The sequence below is a fragment of the Lipotes vexillifer genome, unplaced genomic scaffold (assembly GCF_000442215.2).
Source record: "Lipotes vexillifer unplaced genomic scaffold, Lipotes_vexillifer_v1.1 scaffold536, whole genome shotgun sequence".
NCBI lineage: Eukaryota > Metazoa > Chordata > Mammalia > Artiodactyla > Lipotidae > Lipotes > Lipotes vexillifer.
In genome coordinates this window covers 1,674,921-1,695,586 of record NW_006775074.1, presented here as the reverse complement: position 1 = coordinate 1,695,586, position 20,666 = coordinate 1,674,921, and the positions used below count along the sequence as shown (strand labels likewise).

The window sequence follows — 20,666 nt, the reverse complement described above, 5'->3', positions numbered from 1 at the left end:
GGAAAGAGTTGTTGAGAGGCAAGGACACTGTGAACTCACCAGTGGAGAACTGTAAAGCACACATCTATTAATTTTAGCAAGTGAAAAAGGCAATGTGCTTCCCTTCCCTCACAGCACGGCTCAGTGAAGTCAAATAGTGAAAGCTGTATTTATTGATTAGGCAGAAAATAACTTTAAAAAAATTTTTAAAATACATAGTCATATTTACATATCAATGGTTAATGCAATAAGGTCATATTAAGCTATTTTAGAAAGGAAAAAGCTTTTAGGTAAAGGTATATAAAGATAACGTTCCACAAAATTTTTAAGTCTGTAGTCTAATTTTTAGCCACTTCTTGCTTTTACCTGAGGAAGATTTGTATACTGTATTATTAAAATAATCTTTTATGCACTTGGAGGTGACTCCGTTTTTGTTGTTGTTTTTCACTCCTGTTAGAAGTGATAAGAAAATTTTCATGCTCATCCACTTAAAATGTGAAGCACTTTAGGATATTCCAGAGGATTTACTTTCCAATAAGAAAGCTATTCAGCACTTTAAAAGAAATTAATGAATGAGATGAAATTGAATTTGGTGAGGATGTATTAAATGTTTTAAAAGTTTTTTAACGTTAGAGTTTTGAAGTTTAAGGATCATTTACATTCTCACTTAGAGTAGTGGTATCCAGAGCTATTAATATACAACTAATTTTAATGGCAAATCAGTTTTATAATAAATGGAGTTTTATCTCTATATACGATTCATACTTAAAACTGAATATACGGCTTTAAAAATTATATCCTGTACCGGAAAGATTTTGGTAATCACAAGCAAATTTAGTCAATAAATTAAAAGTTCCTAATACTAAAAAACCACAAAGTCAGGTTTGTCTTAATCACTCTACAGGATCCCTTGTCAAGGAATGAATAGCTGGTTGGAAGCAAAAAAGTAAGTTGAGTAAGTTTTGGCACCATGGTGTTGCTTAATCAGGAGAAAAACACAGCAGGCGAAAGAGTTCTAGGCCAGGAAATAATGAGTAGTTCATAGAATAAGGGAGCGTTATGTGGAGTGTTAGAAGGCGAGGCTGGAAGCAGGTAAATTAGCATAGTTTGTGCAGGGATCCTGTTCCATGCTGAGGACATTATGTGACAACCCAGGGAGGGTTATAAAATTAATGGGGGTCCAGGATTGGATGTACAGTCGGACAGCTCTGTAAACTGTGCAGAGTTGACTGAGGTCTCAAGCTGACTCAAGTTGGGTAGAGTTCTGCTCCCCAACAAAGCAGCCAGGTCCTGCACTCCTGACAAAGTAGGCAGAGGCCTTAGAATGGGGCCTGTGGAAAAGCTAATTGAACAGACCGGCTTGTGAGAGTGTATTAAAAGCCTTCTGAAATAATTTTTAAGATAGCTTTTAAATTGATATTCTTAGCATGTTTTTGCAAGGTGGTTTTATGAAGTATTTGAATAGCTGTATTCCAGAAGAACAACTTAGATATAAAGATGATTTAAAGCAAAAGTACTTTACTTCATAATGTAGTCTTTCCTTTCAATTTCTACATTTTATTGATCTTACAATAAAGAGAATGTTCATCCATAAATTTTAGTAGTTAAGACCGTAAAATTGTATCTATACATCCAAAGCCAAATGGATAATTATTTAGATAATTTAAGACAAATAATACTTTCCCTGAATTCTCTGTATAATTGAGATTATAGAGAGACGTATATTTCTTGAACCACTTCTATAATTATCTTATTTTTTCCCCACTGTGCTTTGAAGTATAGATGGTAGCCTCACTCAAAAGGTTCAGCTGAAGATTCTATGCAGATGTACTAGGCAATTGTAATTCTATTTGAATTGTGAGATGTTTCATTTTATTGTGCACATCATAAACCATGTTATTTCAGTTTAATTTGCTGTTCTATTTCCATGGTAATTATGGTTTGGAAGAATGGATTTTAAAAAAAGATCTGTTTCAAGATAAGTAAAAATGTAAAGCATGTTGTGTTTGTTTTTATGTACCAATTTACAGATGCCTCACTTACCTTTCATTGCTATTTGTATGCATAGCGTTGAAAATGTTTGCATAATAAAAAACAAGTTTATATAGATAGTCTTTGGATAAGAACAGAGGAAAAGAATGTAACTTTTTTGAACTGTGTGAAGTTAAAATATGAAGACTTTGAAAATGGTTAATCAATACCTGTGGAGAATTTGAATTATTAATAAAAATAAATAATTTTAAATTCAAGGGGTTTTTATGTTTTCATGGTCTTTGATGATTTTGATTAAATTTAAACCCCATTTTCATGAATTAAGGTTCAGAAAAAATATTTATCTAGCTCCAAACAACCCCTACTGTTAGGACCTTTTTGTGTCAAATTTTAGGGTAAGTTGGTTTCTTTGTTTTATTATTCATTTGTTTAGTCAGATACCAAAATTTAAAATCTCACTGGTATTTTGTTCAGTCTCATATTCTACCCCATATCTTAGCACAAACGGCAAATTCTATTCTGTGCCTTTCATCAAATTGTGGAGTTCAATTCTCATGACAACCTTTTTTTATAAATGAAAAAATTAAAGTCACAGAAAGATATGGTCACCTGCTCAAGGTCATACAACTAAGGGTGGAGGAGTTCAGGAGATGATGTAAATTGAAAACATGCTATAAATTATTAAGCTCCTTAGAAATTAGAATTATTATTATACAGAGACATACTAGCATCAAAAAAAAAAAAAAAAATGAAAACATGCTATAAATTATTAAGCTCCTTAGAAATTAGAATTATTATTATACAGAGACATACTAAAAAAAAAAAAAAAAAAAAAAAGAATAACTCTGCTAAGAAAGCCAATGAGGTTAAGTGAAATAGAGAATAAAAAAAAAAGAGTACCTATTTAGAACTGTCAAGGGCAGCCGTGTTAACTGTTTTGAAATTTTTCTCAAACTGGTTTAACATTATTTAATTAAATGGCCAAGAGATAAAACAGTAAAACACAGAAAGGGAAGCAACGTAGGCAATAAGAATGGCAGAATATTTTTTAACAATTATAAAAGTTTTCTGCTTCATTATTAATTGTTCTAAGTCTTTTAAGTGGAATAGAAATTATCAGCAAAATTATTTTCCAAGAAATACCCAGACAACAAGCACAAACGTTCTGTTGTGTTTTCCTCACAGTTAGAGAAATTTAAATCCTTAGCCCCATAAATAAGCAGGTGTCCTTGGTAGCAATAATGACAACCAGTCCTTCTCTTTTAGATTTAGCCACGATCGTGAGCCAAACAAAAGTGCAACACCTTTGTTGCCACCTTTGCCATTTCAAACCAAAGAAATGACAAGTCCTTTGGTTAGTGATGATGAAGTATTCCCAATGGTGAGTTGCTGATTGTTGGTTATTGCTTTTTCCTTTATAGGGTGATTACTCTTACACTGATACTGATCTACTGATGTGTACATAGTGGTTAAAAAAAAAACATTGCTCCTTGAATAGGACTCCAAGATGGGTCTTGTGAATCATCTGGCCATGACTACCTATAGAAGGAAAGGATCCATAATGTTTCATGAAGTATTTCACTTCTAGAACAGGCCAGAATTACTGGTGACTCTTTTTTTAAAAAAATGTAAGTCACCTCTGCACATTCTAAGACCCCTCAAAGATCTGTATATTTTAAAGAGCTACAAGTGATTTTTTGTGCCTGTTTTTTTATAAAAAAAAAAAACAAAAAACTCTTTTATTGACTCTGACATACATACAGAAACATGTGCAAGTCAGAATTGGACAGCTTGATGAATTATTGAAAAGGGAACACAGCAGTGTAACTACCACCCAAGTAATAAAAAGAGCATTAGTTGTACTCCAGAGGCTCCCTTCTGTGCTCTTCCAGTCACTCTGATTCGCTCCCAAGATAACCACTATCTTGACCTTTAACATAGTAAATTAGTTGTGGCCATTTGTAAATTTTATATAAATGGTATTACACTATATGTGTTCTTTTGTATAGCTTCCCTTGCTCAACATTGTTTCAGCATTGTTTGATGAGAGTCATCATCCATATTGTTGGCTGTAGTTTATCCCTTTTTGTTTCTCTAGTATTACATTGTATATAAATACTATATATAATGATACTGTTACATAATGATACTGATACAATTTATCCATTCTACTATTGACAGATATTTGAATTATTGCTGTTTTGGGCAATTACAAATACTGTTGCTAAAAACATTCTTGCAAGTGTCCTTTGGTGCACATGTGTACATATTTCCATTGGATCTATATCTAAGAGTGGAATTGCTAGGTTATAGAATATGCATAAGGTCAGCTTTAGCAGGTACTGTCAAGCTGTTTTCCTAACTAACTCTTTGAGTCAGTTCATATCCCTACAAGTAGTGTGTGAGTATTCTCCTTTTCTATATTCTAACAGTTGGTGTTATTGGTCTTAAGTTTAGCTTTTATGGTCAGTGTGTAGCAACATCTTATTGTGATTTTAATTCTTGTTTCCTGGTGACTAATGAGGTGAGCACTTTTTCATAAATTTATTGGCTATTTTGATATCCTCCTTTGTAAAGTGTCTGTTTGATTTTCTTGCCTAATTTTCTATTGGATTCTCTTTATTCTTCTTGATTTATAGGAGTTCTTGGTATATTCTAGATATAAGCCCTTTGTTGATTATATGTATTGCAAGTATCTTCTCCCACACTTGCTTGCCTCTTCCCTTAATGGAATGTTTTGATAACCAGAAGTTCCTAATTTTAATAATTCGTACTTATGAATCTTTTCCTTTATGCTTCATATTTTTGGTGCCCTATTTAAAGCTTTTGCCTGTCCCAAAGTTATAAAAGATATTATCCTATGTGATCTTCCAGAAGCTTTGACTCTTTATTTTTTACTTAAGTATACACCTGGAATTAATTTTTTGCATATAGTGCAAGGTATGACCTCAGTCCCTTTTCCCATGGAAATATTCAATTGAATTTATACATGTTTTCCAGTTCTGTAGATTCTTTGGATTTTCTATATTCAGAATCAAAATAATGATAGTTAGACTTCCTACTTTCAAATCTTTATACCTTTCTTTTCTTCTTCTTGCCTTATTGTACACTGGGACCTCTAGTAAATGTTCAGTAGTAAAAGTGGTATTGCCAGCATCTTTCTCTTATTTTCAATTGCAAAGGGAAAGCATTCAGTATGTCATCATTGTACATAATATTTGCTATATATATTTTGTAGATTCCTTTTAAAACATTAAGAAGCTTCCTTTTATTCCTAGGTTGCTAAATTTGTTTGCACGAGTTGATATTGAATTTATCAAATGCTTTTTCCACTGCTATTGAAATGAGCATATAATTTCTCCTTTGCTCTGTTAATGTGGTGTTTTTTTCTTGACGTTAGATTGTTAACCCAACTTTGAATTCATAGAATAAACCACACTTGATTACTGGCTTTGGTCTGTTCACATTGGTTTAGAATTTTTGCTTTATGTTCATGAGAAAAATTAGTCTGTAATGTTTCTTTGTTGTCTTTGTCAAGCATTGGTATCATATTTTGCCGACCTCATAAAACAGGTGGGAAGGGTTTTAAATTTCATATTCCTCTGTTCTTCGTTTCCCTTTACTCTCTGTGTTGATTTCTCTGCGTAAGATAAAGAGCCACTTCTCCCAGCCTTGAAGAAGTGGCCTCATGTAGGTTAATTTCAGTTTTATTATTTTTCTGTTCTTGGATTTTCATTTCATTTTTCTTTTTAGTTTCCAGTTCTTTGCTGAAATTTTCTACCTTGTGATTTGATTTACTGAACATAATCACAGATTTTTAAAAGATATGTAGGTTTTTCACCTCAGAAACTAGTAGTACTCTTAGCAGTTACCTTTGCTTATATTCAAAGTGTATTATGTAATTTTCAGTGCCTCTCCATGATATACCACTAATAGATACAAATTGTAAAAACAAACAATAACAAAAAAAAAAAAAACCCAGAAAATGTTTAAACTGGTTAGGTATCCCATGAGTACTTTTCTGCTTTTCTGGAATCTATCACCTTCTTTGGGAGAGACTGGTAGTAAGATTTAAGCTATTGTGGAAGAAGACTTAAATTCATTAACTTTGGATGTTTTAGAGATCTCTAAAGCCCTGAAATGCTCTTTTGTTTCATCTCAACATAAAATGCCAAAATTATTTGAACAGAATAAAATTCCATAACAATAAAGTAAATAAATTTCCTCATTTAAGCTAAGGGAACGTCTAAGGGGACTTAGCAAATTTTGATCAACAAAACCTTGATCTTTAAGTACTCCAAAGTAAGCACATACTCCAGTCCAGCAAGAGAAAAAAAAAAAAGGGATAAATTGCTAAATCCTTCATTGTTCTAATATCAGATGTTTTTAGGATTTTAGGATGATTTGTCTCTGCTCAAATATCACCTCATCAGAAACACCTGCACAGCTACCCTACAGTAGCACCTGCCTTGTAGACTCCCTGTCGCCTCATCCTATTTTTTGTTTTTCCATAGCACTTTACCATAAGATATTTTGTTTGTTTGTCTCCCTCTTCTAGAACTTAAGCTCCATTAAAGTAGGATTTTTTCTATTTTTGTTTACTGTTTTAACCCCAACACCTAAAACAGCGCCTGGCACTAGCAGGCACAAAAAGCATTCAAGAGTATCTATTGTATAGCTTAACACGGGGTTTCTTTCCACCTCTAAAATTCTACATTATTCCTTTGAGGAGTTCATAACTACAGAGTCAACCAGGAAAGAAAATTCTCTACTGTTGTAGGTCTGGGCACAGAGAACTTAAGATGTGATGGTGGTCCTAGAATTTGCTGAAAGACATAGCCCAACCCACCGTTCTGGGTCCAGTGATTTCCATCCACTGCTGCATTTTTACTTCTACATCAATACTGTTCCTACTCAGACCACCAGTGACATCCTAGTTGTTAATTAAATACACAGTTTAAAGAACTCATCTTCCTTAATCCTTTCCTCTTGATACTCATGTTCTCTGACTTCTAAGATGCTGTTCTCCACTGATTCCCCTACTGCCTTTCTGGTTCCTCTTTCCCAGTCTGCTTCCAAGTTTCTCCCTCCTATACCTGTCCCTTAAATACTAGAGTTCATAATTCACTCAGTCACTGATAAAATAAACATGTATTAAGTACTCACTGTATGGCAGGTTCTGTTCTAAACACATCTTTGATGAGACAGACAAGTCTATAGACTGGTGAAAAATGAGAACTCCATCAATGGGTGAATGGATAAACAAAGAGTGGTATGTATACACAGTGTGATACTATTCAGTCACAAAAAGGAGTAAAGTACTGATATATGCTATAATGTGGATGAATCTGGATAATATTATGCTATGTGAAGGAAGCCAGACACAAAAGGTCATATATTATATGATTCCATTTATACAAAATGCCCGGAATAGGTAAATACATAGAAACAGAATGAAGGTTGGTGGTTACCAGGAGTAAAGGGGAAGGGAGGATTAGGGAGCAGTGGCTTAATGGCTATAGAGTTTCCTTTTGGGATGATGAAAATATTTTGGAACTAGATAGAAGTGTGGTTTTAGTACATTGTGAATGTGCTAAATCCACTGAATTGTTCATTTTGAAATGGTTCATCTTATTTTATGTGCATTTTATCTCAAAAAAGAGGGAACAATTAATGACTAGAAACAAATGAACAAGTAAGAAGATATCAAAAAGTTATAAATGCTATAAAAAATGATGAAAAGAAAGCAGACGATGTGATAGGAGGTGATGAGAGTATGGAGGATGACTTTAGGTTGAGTGGCCAGGAAAATGATTACTGAGGAGGGGACGTTTAGGATGAGACCTAAATAACAAAAAAAGATCCAGCCTTTCAAAGATCTGGAAGTAGAGCACTTCGGGCAGAGGGAACCACTGGTGCAAATCTGTATGGCAGGAAGAAGTTTGGTAAGTTTGAGAAGCAGAAAAAGGGAAGGGGGTGGTCTGGAGCTTAGAAGGACAGAGAGAGAATGTAATGAAATGGGGACAGAGAAATAGGCAGGGGAAGTGCAGGTATGTAGAGACTGTAGGCCATGGGAAGGAATTTGGATTTTATTTTAAAGCAATGGGAAGCCATGGGAAAGTTGCAAGTGGGGGAGTATATAATCTGTTTAAAAATTTTTAAGAGATCCAATTGACTGCCAAATAAAGAATAAATTCTAAATTATAGATGGGCAAAGGTAGAAGTGGGGAGAACAATTGTCAGCCTATTTCAGTAGTCAAAGCAAGGGATGATACTGCTGGCTTGGGAACGGTGGAGGTGGAACCACATGTTAGATCCAGGAAATGTTTTGGAGAGATCAGACTTGACAGTGGATTGGCTGTGGGAGCAAGGGGAAGAGAGGACTCAAAGATGACTCCTAGGATCTCAGCCTGAGCCTCAGGTAGATGCTCATACCACTCTCTGACATGGAAGGCTAGGAAGGAGCCAGGGTTAGAGGAGAAAATCATGATTTCTAGGTTAGACATTTAAATTTAAAGTGTTTATTAAACATTCAAATGGAGATATTAAATAGGCAATAGATATGTGAACCTGGTAATCAAGGAAGAGATCAGAGCTGGAGATAAAATATGGGAGTAATCAGCATAAGGCTGATACTTAAATCTATCAGACTGGTTGATAATACTTAAAAGAGTATAAATGGAAAAGTTGTCCCAAGACAAAGCCTTAGACCATAACATTTAGTGGTCCAATGGGCATCTTCAAGGAGAGGAGGAAAGTTTGATGGTGAAAGAGGTGGGGTGGGACCCAGGGAGGGATGAGGTTCATTTGTAGAAGCAAAGCCATTAAGCAGGTAAGAAGGAATAGAATCCACAGTGTAGGTAGAAGGAAGACTCTGAAACAGAGTATGGCCTAAAATATGGCTCCAGGTGCAAGTGGTGTGGAGAGATGAAGGAGTTTCTACCTGAGAAAGAGGCAAGGCCACAATGCCATGAGTGAGAAAGTGAACATACTAGGGAAGTGCAGTAGAATGGCCAGGCAGTGCTAACTAACCATTTGAATTTGTGGTCATGAATTTCAAGTGAAACCAGTCCCTACAGTAATGTAATTTCTCCTCCATCCACCTGCCCAGCATTCAGTTGCTCAGGTACAGGCATGGTGCAGGCAGTTTAATTAGGCCTGGGTTTTACCAAATACCTAGGATAGAGCCAGGATATAGGGAGGGACAAGTTGCTGAATGGTTATCATAATGGATATGGAATATGAGCAGAGTTAGAAAAGAATGGAAGATATGAGAAAGTGGGAATACTAGACTAAGTCAGATGGAAGGATAATAGGTGGGTTGCATAAAATCTTTATTAATAAGTAATGCAGTTATCACTGATGACAATGTCAAGAATATGACCATGGGAGTGGGTGCCTGAAATGAAGTGTTCCCCTATGTTTTCCTCTAGGAGTTTTATAGTATCTGGTCCTACATTTAGGCCTTTAAACCATTTTGAGTTTATTTTTGTATATGGTGTTAGAGAATCTTCTAATTTCATTCTTTTACCTGTAGCTGTCCACTTTTCCCAGCACCACTTATTGAAGAGACAGTCTTTTCTCCATCATATATTATTGCCTCCTTTCTCATAGAGTAATTGACCATAAGTGCATGGGTTTATTTCTGGGCTTTCTGTCCTGTTCCATTGACTTATGTGTCTGTTTTTGTGCAAGTACCATACTGTTTTAATTACAGTAGCTTTGTAGTACAGTTTGAAGTTAGGGATTATGAGTCCTCCAGCTCCGTTCTTCTTTCTCAAGATTGTTTTGGCTATTTGGGGACTTTTGTGTTTCCATACAAATTTAAAAATCCTTTGTTCTAGTTCTGTGAAAAATGCCACTAGTAATTTGATAGGGATAGCATTGAATCTGTAGATTGCCATGAGTAGTACGGTCATTTTTAACAATATTGATTCTTCCAATCCAAGAACATGGTATATCTTTCCATCTGTTTGTGTGGTCTTCAATTTCTTTCATTAGCGTCTTATAGCTTTTGGAGTACAGGTCTTTTGCATCCTTAGGTAGGTTTATTCCTAGGTATTTTATTCTTTTTGATGTGATGGTAAATGGAATTGTTTCCTTAATTTTCTTTCTGATATTTTCTTGTTAATGTATAAAACTGCAACAGATTTCTGTATATTAATTTTGTATCCTACAACTTTACCAAATTCATTGGTGAGCTCCAGTAGTTTTCTGGTAGCGTCTTTAGGACTTTCTATGTATAGCATCATGTCATCTGCAAACAATGACAGTTTTACTTCTTTCCAATTTGGATTCCTTTTATTTCTTTTTCTTCTCTGATTGCTGTGGCCAGAACTTCTAAAACTATGTTGAATAAAAGTGGCAAGAGTGGACATCCTTACCTTGTTCCTGATCTTAGAGGGAATGCTTTCAGCTTTTCACCATTGAGTATGATGTTAGCTGGGGGTTTGTCTGTATGGCCTTTATTAATATTGAGGTATGTTCCCTCTATGCCCACTTTCTGGAGAGTTTTTATCGTAAATGAATGTTGAATTTTATTAAAAGCTTTTACTGCATCTATTGAGATGATCATATGGTTTTTCTCCTTCAATTTCTTAATATGGTGTATCACGTTGATTGATTTGTATATATTGAAGAATCCTTGCATCCCTGGGCTAAATCCCACTTGATCCTTTTAATGTGTTGTTGGATTCTGTATGCTAGTATTTTGTTGAGAATTTTTGCTTCTATGTTCATCAGTGATATTGGTCTGTAATTTTCTTTTTTTGTGATATCTTTGTCTGGTTTTGGTATCAGGGTGATGGCCTCACAGAATGAGTTCAGAAGTGTTCCTTCCTCTGCAGTTGTTTGGAATAGTTTCAGAAGGATAGGTCTTAACTCTTCTCTAACTGTTTGATAGAATTCACCTGTGAAGCCATTTGGTCCTGGACTTTTTTTGTTGGAAGTTTTAAAATTACTGATTTAATGTCAGTACTGGTAATTGGTCTGTTCATATTTTCTATTTCTCAGTGTTGGGAGATTGTATCAATACCTTTCTAAGAATTTGTCCATTTCTAGGTTGTCCATTTTATTGGTACATAGTTGCTCATAGTAGTCTCTTATGATCTTTTGTATTTATGTTGTGTTGGTTGTATTATAACTTTTGCTTTTTCATTTCTAAAATTTGGGTCCTCTCTTTTTTCTTATGAGTCTGGCTAAAAAAAATCTATCAATTTTACTTATCTTTTCAAAGACCCAGCTTTTAATTTCATTGATCTTTTCTATTTTTTTTAGTCTCTATTTCATTTATTTCTGCTTTGATCTTTATGATTTCTTTCCTTCTACTAACTTTTTGCTTTGTTTGTTCTTCTTCCTCTAGTTGCTTTAGGTGTAAGGTTAGGTTGTTTATTTGGGATCTTTCTTGTTTCCTGAGGTAGGATTGTATTGCTATAAACTTCCCTCTTAGAACTGCTATTGCTGCATCCCAGAAGTGTTGGATCGCTGTGCTTTCCTTTTCATTTGTCTCTAGGTATTTTTTGATTTCCTCTTTGATTTCTTCAGTGATCCATTGGTTGTTCAGTAGCATATTGTTTAGCCTCCACATGTTTGTGTTTTTTGCAATTCTTTTTCTTGTAGTTGATTTCTAGTCTTATAATGTTGTGATCAGAAAAGATGCATGATTTGATTTCAGTTTTCTTAAATTTACCAAGGCTTGTTTTGTGGCCTAGCATGTGATCTATCCTGGAGAATGTTCCATGTGCACTTGAAGAGAATGTGTATTCTGCTGCTTTTGGGTGGAATGCTCTATAAATATCAGTTAAGTCCATTTGGTCTAATGTGGTATTTAAGACCTGTGTTTCCTTATTGATTTTGTCTGGATGATCTGTCCATTGATGTAAGTGGGGTGTTAAAGTCCCCCACTATTAGTGTATTACTGTAAATTTCTTTTATGTCTGTTAGCATCTGCCTTATATATTGAGGTGCTCCTATGTTGGGTGCATATATATTGACAATTGTTATATCTTCTTCTTGGATTGATCCTTTGATCATTATGTAGTGTCCATCTTTGTCTCTTTAACAGCCTTTATTTTAAAGTCTATTTTGTCTGATATAAGTACTGCAACTCTGGCTTTCTTTTGATTTCCATTTGCATAGAATATCTTTTTCCATCCCCCCACTTTTAGCCTGTATGTGTCTCTAGAACTGAAGTGGGTAATTTGTAGGCAGCACATATACAGGTCTTGTTTTGGTATCCATTCAGCCAGTGTGTGTATTTTAGTGGAGCATTTAATCCATTTACATTTAAGGTAATTATTGATATGTATGTGCTTATTGCCATTTTTTAAATTGTTTTTGTAGGTCTTTTTTTTTTCCTTTTCTTCGTTCTCTTCTTTTGTGATTTGATTACTATCTTTAGTGTTATGTTTGGATTCCTTTTTCTTTTTTGTGTGTATATCTATTATAGATTTTTCATTTGTAGTTACAATGAGGTTTTGGTATAGCAGTCTACATATATACATGATTGTTTTAAGTTGCTAATCTCTTAATTTCAGATGCATTTTAAATGCCTTGCATTTGTACTCTCCTTCCCTCACGATTACTGTTTGTTTGTTTTGTTGTTGTTTTTTGCGGTACGCGGGCCTCTCACTGTTGTGGACTCTCCCGTTGCGGAGTACAGGCTCCGGATGCGCAGGCTCAGTGACCATGGCTCACGGGCCCAGCCACTCCGTGGCATGTGGGATCTTCCCGGACCGGGGCACGAACCCGTGTCCCCTGCATTGGCAGGCAGACTCTCAACTACTGTGCCACCAGGGAAGCCCGATTTCTGTTTTTGATATCATATTTTACATCTAATTGTTTTGTGTATCCCTTAACTGCTTATTGTGGATATAGACAATTTTACTACTTTTGTCTTTTAACCTCCTTACTAGCTTTGTGTGTGGATGATTTCCTATGTTTTCCTTTACTGGTGAGGTTTCTCCTTCCATAATTTTCTTGTTTCTAGTTGTGGCCTTTCTTTTTTGCCTGGAGAAGGTCCTTTAATATTTGTTGTAAAGCTGGTTTGGTGGTACTGAATTCTTTTAGCTTTTGTTTGTCTATAAAGCTTTTGATCTCTCCATCCAATCTGAATGAGAGCCTTGCTGGGTATTCTTGATTGTAGGTTTTTCCCTTTCATTATTTTAAATATATTGCTCCACTTCCTTCTGAACTGCAGAGTTTCTGCTGAAAAATCAGCTGATAGCCTTATGGGGATGCCTTTGTATGTTATTTGTTGCTTTTCCCTTGCTGCTTTTAGTATTCTCTCTTTATCTTTAATTTATTTTCATTTTGGTTACTATGTATCTTAGTGTACTCCTCTGTGGCTTAATCCTGTGTGGGAGTCTCTGCATTTCCTGAACTTAGGTAACTATTTCCTTTCCCAGGTTAGGGAGGTTTTCAGCTATTACCTCTTCAGATATTTTCTTGGGCACTTTCTCTCTCTTCTCCTTCTGGGACCCCTATAATGTGAATATTAGTGCACCTGATGTTGTCCCAGAGGTCTCTTAAACTGTCCTCATTTCTTTTCATTCTTTTTTCTGTTCGGCAACAGTGATGTCCACTACTCTGTCTTCCAGCTCACTGATCCATTCTTCTGAATCATTTATTCTATTATTGATTCCTTCTAGTGTATTTTTCATTTGAGTTATTGTATTCTTCATCTCTGTTTGGTTGCTCTTTATGTTTTCTAACTCTTAGTTAAAAAATTCTAACTTCTTGCTCTGTGCATCCATTCTCCTCCTGAGTTCTTTGATCATCTTTATGATCATTACTCTGAACTCTTTCTCGGGTAGCTTGACTATCTCCATATCACTTAGTTCTTCTTCTAAAGATTTATCTTGTCTGGAACATACGCCTCTACCACCTCATTTTGTCTAAGTTGCTATTTGTATTTTTATGTATGTGGTTGGTAAGTTAACGTTTCTCGACCTTGGAGAAGGCATCCTGTGCATCCGAGCAGTGCACCCACGGTATATGCTCTAGGGGTTCCCCCTAAGAGGGCTGGGTGGGTCCTCCTCTTATGACAGGCTGTGTGGGTGGTCTGGTAGGCTTGGTTGGCCCCTAGTCTGGTTGGTTGCCAGGCCCTGCCTTGTGCAGTTGCTGCTGGCTGCTGTTTAGTGGGGCCTGGTCACGAGGTGGCTGGTTGTGGAATCCTAGGGGGCCCTGGGGCTAGTGCTCACTGGTGGGTGGAATCAGGGTCCCAAAGACTGAGGCTGTCGCCAACTCACTGGCAGGTAAAGCCAGATCCTGGGGTTAGTGCTGGACTAGTGGCAGGGAGAGCTGGTTCCTAGAGTCTGGCTGCAGGGCCCTGGGATCCCAGAGCTCATTTCAGATCACTGCGGGGGGAGGCAGTTGACTATGGGGTCCAAGGTGTCTGGAAGGTTGCGTTGGCCTGCTACTGGGCAGGGCCAGGGCCCAGCTAGTCCCAGGAGGCCTGCATTGTGGGATTGTAGTTTTCTTGCTTCTGGTGTCTGCTCTGTGGTGGGTGAGGCTGATCTAGAGGTTTGTGCAGGCTTCCTGGCAAGAGGGGCCAGTGCCTGCCCACTGGTAGGTAGAGTTGGGTCTTGGCCCTCTGGTGGGCTGGGCCCTGTCTAGGGGTGTGTCCACAGGCGGCTGTGGGTTCTTTAGTCTGTAGGCAGCCTGTCTGCTGATGGGTAGGGTTGTGTTCCTGCACACTTAGTTGTTTGGCCTGAAGCACCCCAGCACTGGAGCCTGCAGGCTCTTGGGTGGGGCCTGGTCTTGGCGCTAATGATCCAAGATGTCAGTTGTCAGGAGTGTTCACGCAGTTGAATGTTCCCCGGTATGTCTGACAGACACCAGTGTCTTTGTCCCCAGGGTTAGCCACAGCCACTCCTTACCTCTCCAGGAGACTCTCCAAAGTCAGCAGGTAGATCTGACCCAGGCTCTTATCAAATCACTACTTTTGCCCTGGGTCCTGGTGCACGTGAGATTTTGTGTGAGCCCTTTAAGAGTGAAGTCTTTATTTCCCCTAGTCTTGTGGGGCTCCTGCAGTTAAGCCCGGCTGGCCTTCAAAGCCAAATGCTCTGGGGGCTCCTCTTCCCAGTGCTGGAACCACAGGCTGGGGAGCCTGATGTGGGGCTCAGGACTCTCACACCTGTGGGAGAACCTCTGCAATATAATTATTCTCCCATTTGTGAGCCGCCCACCTGGGAGGGCATGGGATTTGATTATGTCGCAAGTCCGTTCCTCCTACCCGTCTTGTTGTGGTTCCTTCTTTATGCTTTTCATTGTAGAAGATCTTTCCTGGAAGGTTCCAGCCTTTTTCTTCGATGGTTGTTCTGCAGACAGTTGTGATTGTGATGTGCCTGTGAGAGGAGGTGAGCTCAGGGCCTTTCTACTCTGCCATCTTCTTGGCTGGTGTTTGGGGCCCTGTGTCAATCAGCCACTGCCTCTGAGAAGAGGGGGGAATAGTAACTTCCCAGGTGAGGCGGGAGGCTCCAGTTTAGCCACAGGCAGATCTCCAGAGAAGTGGCCAGCTCTGAGCTGTTAGCAGCCAAAACCCACAGCAGCTGGAGGATAGATGCACCAGCCTGGTGAAGGGATCCAGGTAGAGCACCAGCGGCATCCACTGCGGGGTCCACTTCTTGAACCACTCAGAGCCATGTGCTTTTCATGTTGTTCATTCCATTCGGGCACCGCTTCTCCAAGATTCTGGCTGGTCGTAATTTCTGGGAAAATTTACAGAGGAGGGTTGGTAGAGCAAACTATAGCCCTTGATGCTGTCTCAAGGGCTTAACTGATACTCATCATGTCCTCACCCACTCTAGGTTCCCGCCCCCCTCAACTGGCACTTCTGTTGGTCCAGGTGGCTTGCCTTGTGGGGTGAGCCCCTGGTTCCCGTGCCCTTATCAGGATGTGGTTTGTCATCTACAGTTAAATCTGGGCATGAGAGCACCAGAAGACCACCTCAGTGGATTACCTGAGTTCCAAACACATTCCTCACTGCTTCCATTATGTAGTAGTTGTTTTACCTATTCATGATGATTGGGGTCAGTTACCGCTGCCAGTATAGTACCTCTTTTCTGTGCCTCTGATCTGTCAGCATGAGGAGGCCAAGGTGACTAGGTAGAGCCAAAGCTTTAAGTTTAGGGAGACTCTTACAGTCTCACTTGGTGAGAGGCATTGCTTCTCTGAGGCCAAAGACCTGTAGACCAACCAGACAGAGACAGAAGGAACAAATTCTCCAAGAGGGCCAACAGAGAGTGAAGCCATTCCTACATCCTCCCTTCTGTTCCCAGATCACTGCTACAAACACAGTAGCCTATAACAGCCATTGGTTTAAGGTCTCTACCATATGCTGAAGAATGGCACCCCGTCTGCGCGGGATATGATTTCCAAGCTAATTCCTCAGCTGTGCCTTCAAGAAGCCCATCAGGCTATAGCGTCCTCTGGAGACACTTCATGCTGTATGTGGTAGAACCAGTAGATACCCGGTCACGCCCTCGCTGCCATACTCCTCTGCTGTAAAGTAGGTTCGTTTATCATTAATCAGGATCTCATGTCAGTAAATCAGTTACTCTGTGAGCCCTCGGATAGTGGTGCTGACCGAGGCCCTGCAGGCAGGAAAGGCAAATTATAGGATACACATCAGTTCTGGTAAGGATAACACATTGCCTTTCCCAAAGTATAAGGGACCTGATGTAATCTAATTGCCACCGAGAGGCTGGTTGATGTCCTTGAGGGACGGTGCCAGATCAGAAGCTCAGCTTTGGCCTCTATTGCAAGCAGATCAGCCATTCAACAGGACCAGTAGCTAGATGAACCTGGGTAAAAGGGAGATGGTGCTGTTCGGCCCATGCATAATTTCCACTGGAGTGGCCAAGGACAGAAGCTAGATCAAGTCATCCTGTCTACTTCTTAGATGCTCTGTCTCAACCGGGGTGCACTAGCATGACAGGAACTGTTCTGCAAATGGTATACAGTTTTCTGCAGCAGATGGCATGGGCTTGCTGCAGAATCTCAAGGGTTTGTAACACAACTCCCCCCCACCCCCGCCCGCCCCGAACCTTGCCAAAGGCTCCACAGAGCACTTTTCTCTACGAGAAATTCTTCTAGTATGAGAGCTGCTAAGTCATTTCACCCAACTAGCAGGACTGCTTTTCCCCCCATCCCCAACTTACTGCAAAGCCCTTTCTTGCTCTGGGCCCTGCTCAAAAACAAACAAAACTGCCTCTGTGTCCACGTAATAAATGTCAGGTTATTCCTCCCAAGAGCGGAACATGCTGCCTTCAAAACCTGAAGAGACCTACCAAGCTTTATGCTTCTTTCATAGTGATAAGAAATGCAAGGTGCATTACTTTGTGCTTAAAAGGAGATGTCCTGACATGTTCCATGTCACCAGACACCTACAAACAAAGTGTCAAGCCTTGAATTGCTTCTGGGGTTTACCTTTCACTCTCTGGAGTACCTGTGTCTTTCCAAGCCTTCAACATGCTTGCCAATTCTTGCTCATCAGGGCTTAGCAGGATGTTCATGTTACTGTATCATGTCCTATAGTCTGCAGTCCGTGGAACATCCAGGTGGTCCAGGCTCCTTGAGAGTGTATTATGACAGCATCGTTAACATAAAACATAATGTTGGGGTGAGAACGTGGATGTGTACTGTTGTCTATTCCATGAGAATGCTAACTGCTTCTGATCTTCCTCCTTACTGAGTATTAAAAAGAATGCATTTGCCAGATCAACAGCAGCATACCATGTCCCCAAGACTGTGACATTCTACTTCAGTAAAGATGTGATACCTGGCACGGCAGCTACAGTTGGGGCTACTACTTGGATACGCTGGCAGTACTCCACTGTCATCTGCCACAATCCCTACACTTCTGGCAGAGGCCAGACTTGAGAACTGCATCCCCCTATAACAGAATTCACCTGCATACAGATCGCTGACTCTCCAAACGCTTTATAAAAATCCCATTCTTCCCATAAAACAGACGTTGAAGAGGAGTCTGGGGGGTGCCGCAGAGCTAAAAAATTAAAGTACAGATTTCCCCAACTTATTTTTTTTAATTAACTGAAATTATTTTGAATGAAACACTGCACAATTATGGTATCATTGCCCTTTATTCCTCAGCCACACATTGTATGTGTGTGCGTGTGTGTGTGTAAATAAGCACTACACACAGTAGGTCACAGTTAACTGAGCACTTCCATACCACATGAAGGGTGGAAGCAGGCACTCATCACTGAAGCATTCTCAACTGCAGTTGGACAAACAAGATAGCCCCAGCATTACGCACCCACCTCCACTATACATCATGCTTTTATCCCACCTCGCCTGGCCACCTCCATGCAGCAGCGAGCCCCCTTGAAGCCCAGCCTTAAGTTTCTTTCCTCTATAAGCTTTCTTTGCCCGACTCTACTATACTCTTCACTTGCTGTTTTCGTTCCTTAAGGGGTTCATTAGCAGCAACTGTATTACACTGGTGTAGAGAGTTCAGCTTAAGATACATTATTTCATTAAGAGTTGCAGTGTTTTGTCAGGGGTGAAGCATACCAAGAAATATGAAAACTTTTTGTAAAAGGCCTTGTGTTCCTCATCTAACTTTTCTTTCTTTTTTTTAGTCGCCCCCAGCTTCTTTGGCTGCACAGCATTTCTTTCTGGAGGAGGAGGAGCGAGCAAAAGAACTTGAAAAACTTCTGAATACACATATTGACGAGCTGCAAAGACACACAGAATTTACTCTTAATAAATACATCAAGCTAAAACAAAACAGACAAATATGAGCTTTTAAACTTTTTCATTTGCTTCGCCCACCCCGAGGAAAAAAGCTCTGGCAAAATATTTACAAAGCTGATTAATGAAACTGAGAAATTCTGTTCTGTTTTCCTGAGTAAATCCTTTCTGTAAGGCAGCTAGAAAATAGTATCTTGTTCAATAAAGCTGTTTGTATTTCTGCATTAACAAACAAATTGTTCAGCTACAGTTACTCTAAAATAAACAGGACTTCTCCAAAAGAGATTTTTTTCTCCAGTCTAAGGAATAGTTTGGAATGAAATATGCAGTTTTTTCCCACCTGAATCATGTATACTGAAACCCATTTCCTCTGTAACAACACAGGATGAGGGAAAGGGACACACTATATTCTAAATACAAACAGATCGAGTGCAGCTCTGTTGTACTAGGTTTGAAAACCCCATGATTTTTTGAAATGAATAGCTATGTAAACATCCTAAAATTTCTTTTAGGAAAAAAAGATACAGCTCACTGTTTCTGCATTCATCTTTGTAATGTCTCTCTGTTTTTTGTTTGTTTGTTTTTTTTGTGGTACGCGGGCCTCTCACTGTTGTGGCCTCTCCCGTTGCGGAGCACAGGCTCCGGACGCGCAGGCTCAGCGGCCATGGCTCACGGGCCCAGCCGCTCCGCGGCATGTGGGATCTTTCCCGGACCGGGGCACGAACCCGTGTCCCCTGCGTCGTCAGGCAGACTCTCAACCACTGCGCGACCAGAGAAGCCCCCTGTCTCTCTCTTTTAACACAGAAGACCTGGAATGTGCTGTTTGCACACTTAAAACATATGTGCCAAATATTAATGCTTTCCTGTTAGTACTAATTATTACTTCATGGACATAAGATAAAGAAACTATAAAGCATTGCTGTTGTTACCTTCTCCTTTGTCATACCTCTGTTTTAAATACAATTAAAGAATGAGAAATTCTTTGGACTTAAAACACAAATGCCAAGCCTGCAAAGAATAGTAATAGCATGGTGGTGAACAATGAAACTCAAGTTCCAGATATACAAGCATGATAATCCATTTTTCTTTCTTTAAAAATGACATTTATATAAAGATTACGAAAAATCCCCATGTCATTACTCCAGGTTAAGTCCTACAGTTTTTATAATTTTCTTTTTCTCTTTGAAGAAACTAAATCTCCACATACGGAAAGATAAGTCACAATGTCCTTAGACAAGTGTCATTGCCACGGGGAATGCAGAGCCCTGTTCACTTCAGGTGAAACAACCACGTGGGTTTGTAGAGCTCTTGATATTTGCAAAAAGCCTTCAGAGAGCATTATTCATTTCAGCCCAAAACAAGCCTGTGCAGTCAGCAAGGCTAGTATCCTTGTTCCTGGGAATCAAGCTGTTAAGAACTTACTAGAATCATGGTGAGCAAGAGTCAGAAACGCCAGCTTCTGATTCCCAGCTCTGGCTCTTACCACTTCCCAGCATTATGTCTTGTCAGCAAGCAGGTGGTGAGCAGTGCTCTATCCACAGAAGCCATGTTTCATGACAAAACATCAGAGGGTACAATGACCCACATGAGGAAAATAACCCGTCACCGTACCTTTAATTAGAAATTTAGTAATTTCTAGCCTGGACACAGAGAAAATAATAGAATACTTTTCAGTGTTATCTTTAGAAGATGGGAAGAAAAAGTATGTTTAGGTAAAGGACAGTCCATAAACAAATTCTAAAACCTTTATATCCCTAATGCAAATGCAAACAATGCAAAAATTTAAAGGTACGTATCTTTAAAATACGCTACATCTGCATGTTGAATCGAAGACTCTAGACTACAATGATTTTAAAACTTAACAAAGTCAAGAGAGCATGAACCTGGAATATGTCCAGGACTTACAGTGCATTTGCCCCTCCAGATTATTAGGTCAAGTCCACAAGCAAACTTCTTTTAAATCACTAGGTTCGGCATTC

At 38.9% G+C, this 20,666-nt stretch overlaps 1 protein-coding gene across 1 annotated transcript in view; it reads left to right on the top strand.

Annotated features, from left to right (window-relative positions):
* DEUP1 (deuterosome assembly protein 1) overlaps window positions 1–18,737 on the top strand; it is a 103,263-nt gene extending 84,526 nt beyond the window's left edge. Inside the window, exons 15-16 of the mRNA XM_007449661.1 lie at window positions 3,238–3,352; window positions 18,576–18,737. Coding sequence (XP_007449723.1) covers window positions 3,238–3,352; window positions 18,576–18,737 — 277 coding nt within the window. The remainder of the gene's footprint in view (window positions 1–3,237; window positions 3,353–18,575) is intronic.
* Window positions 18,738–20,666: the final 1,929 nt, after the last annotated feature.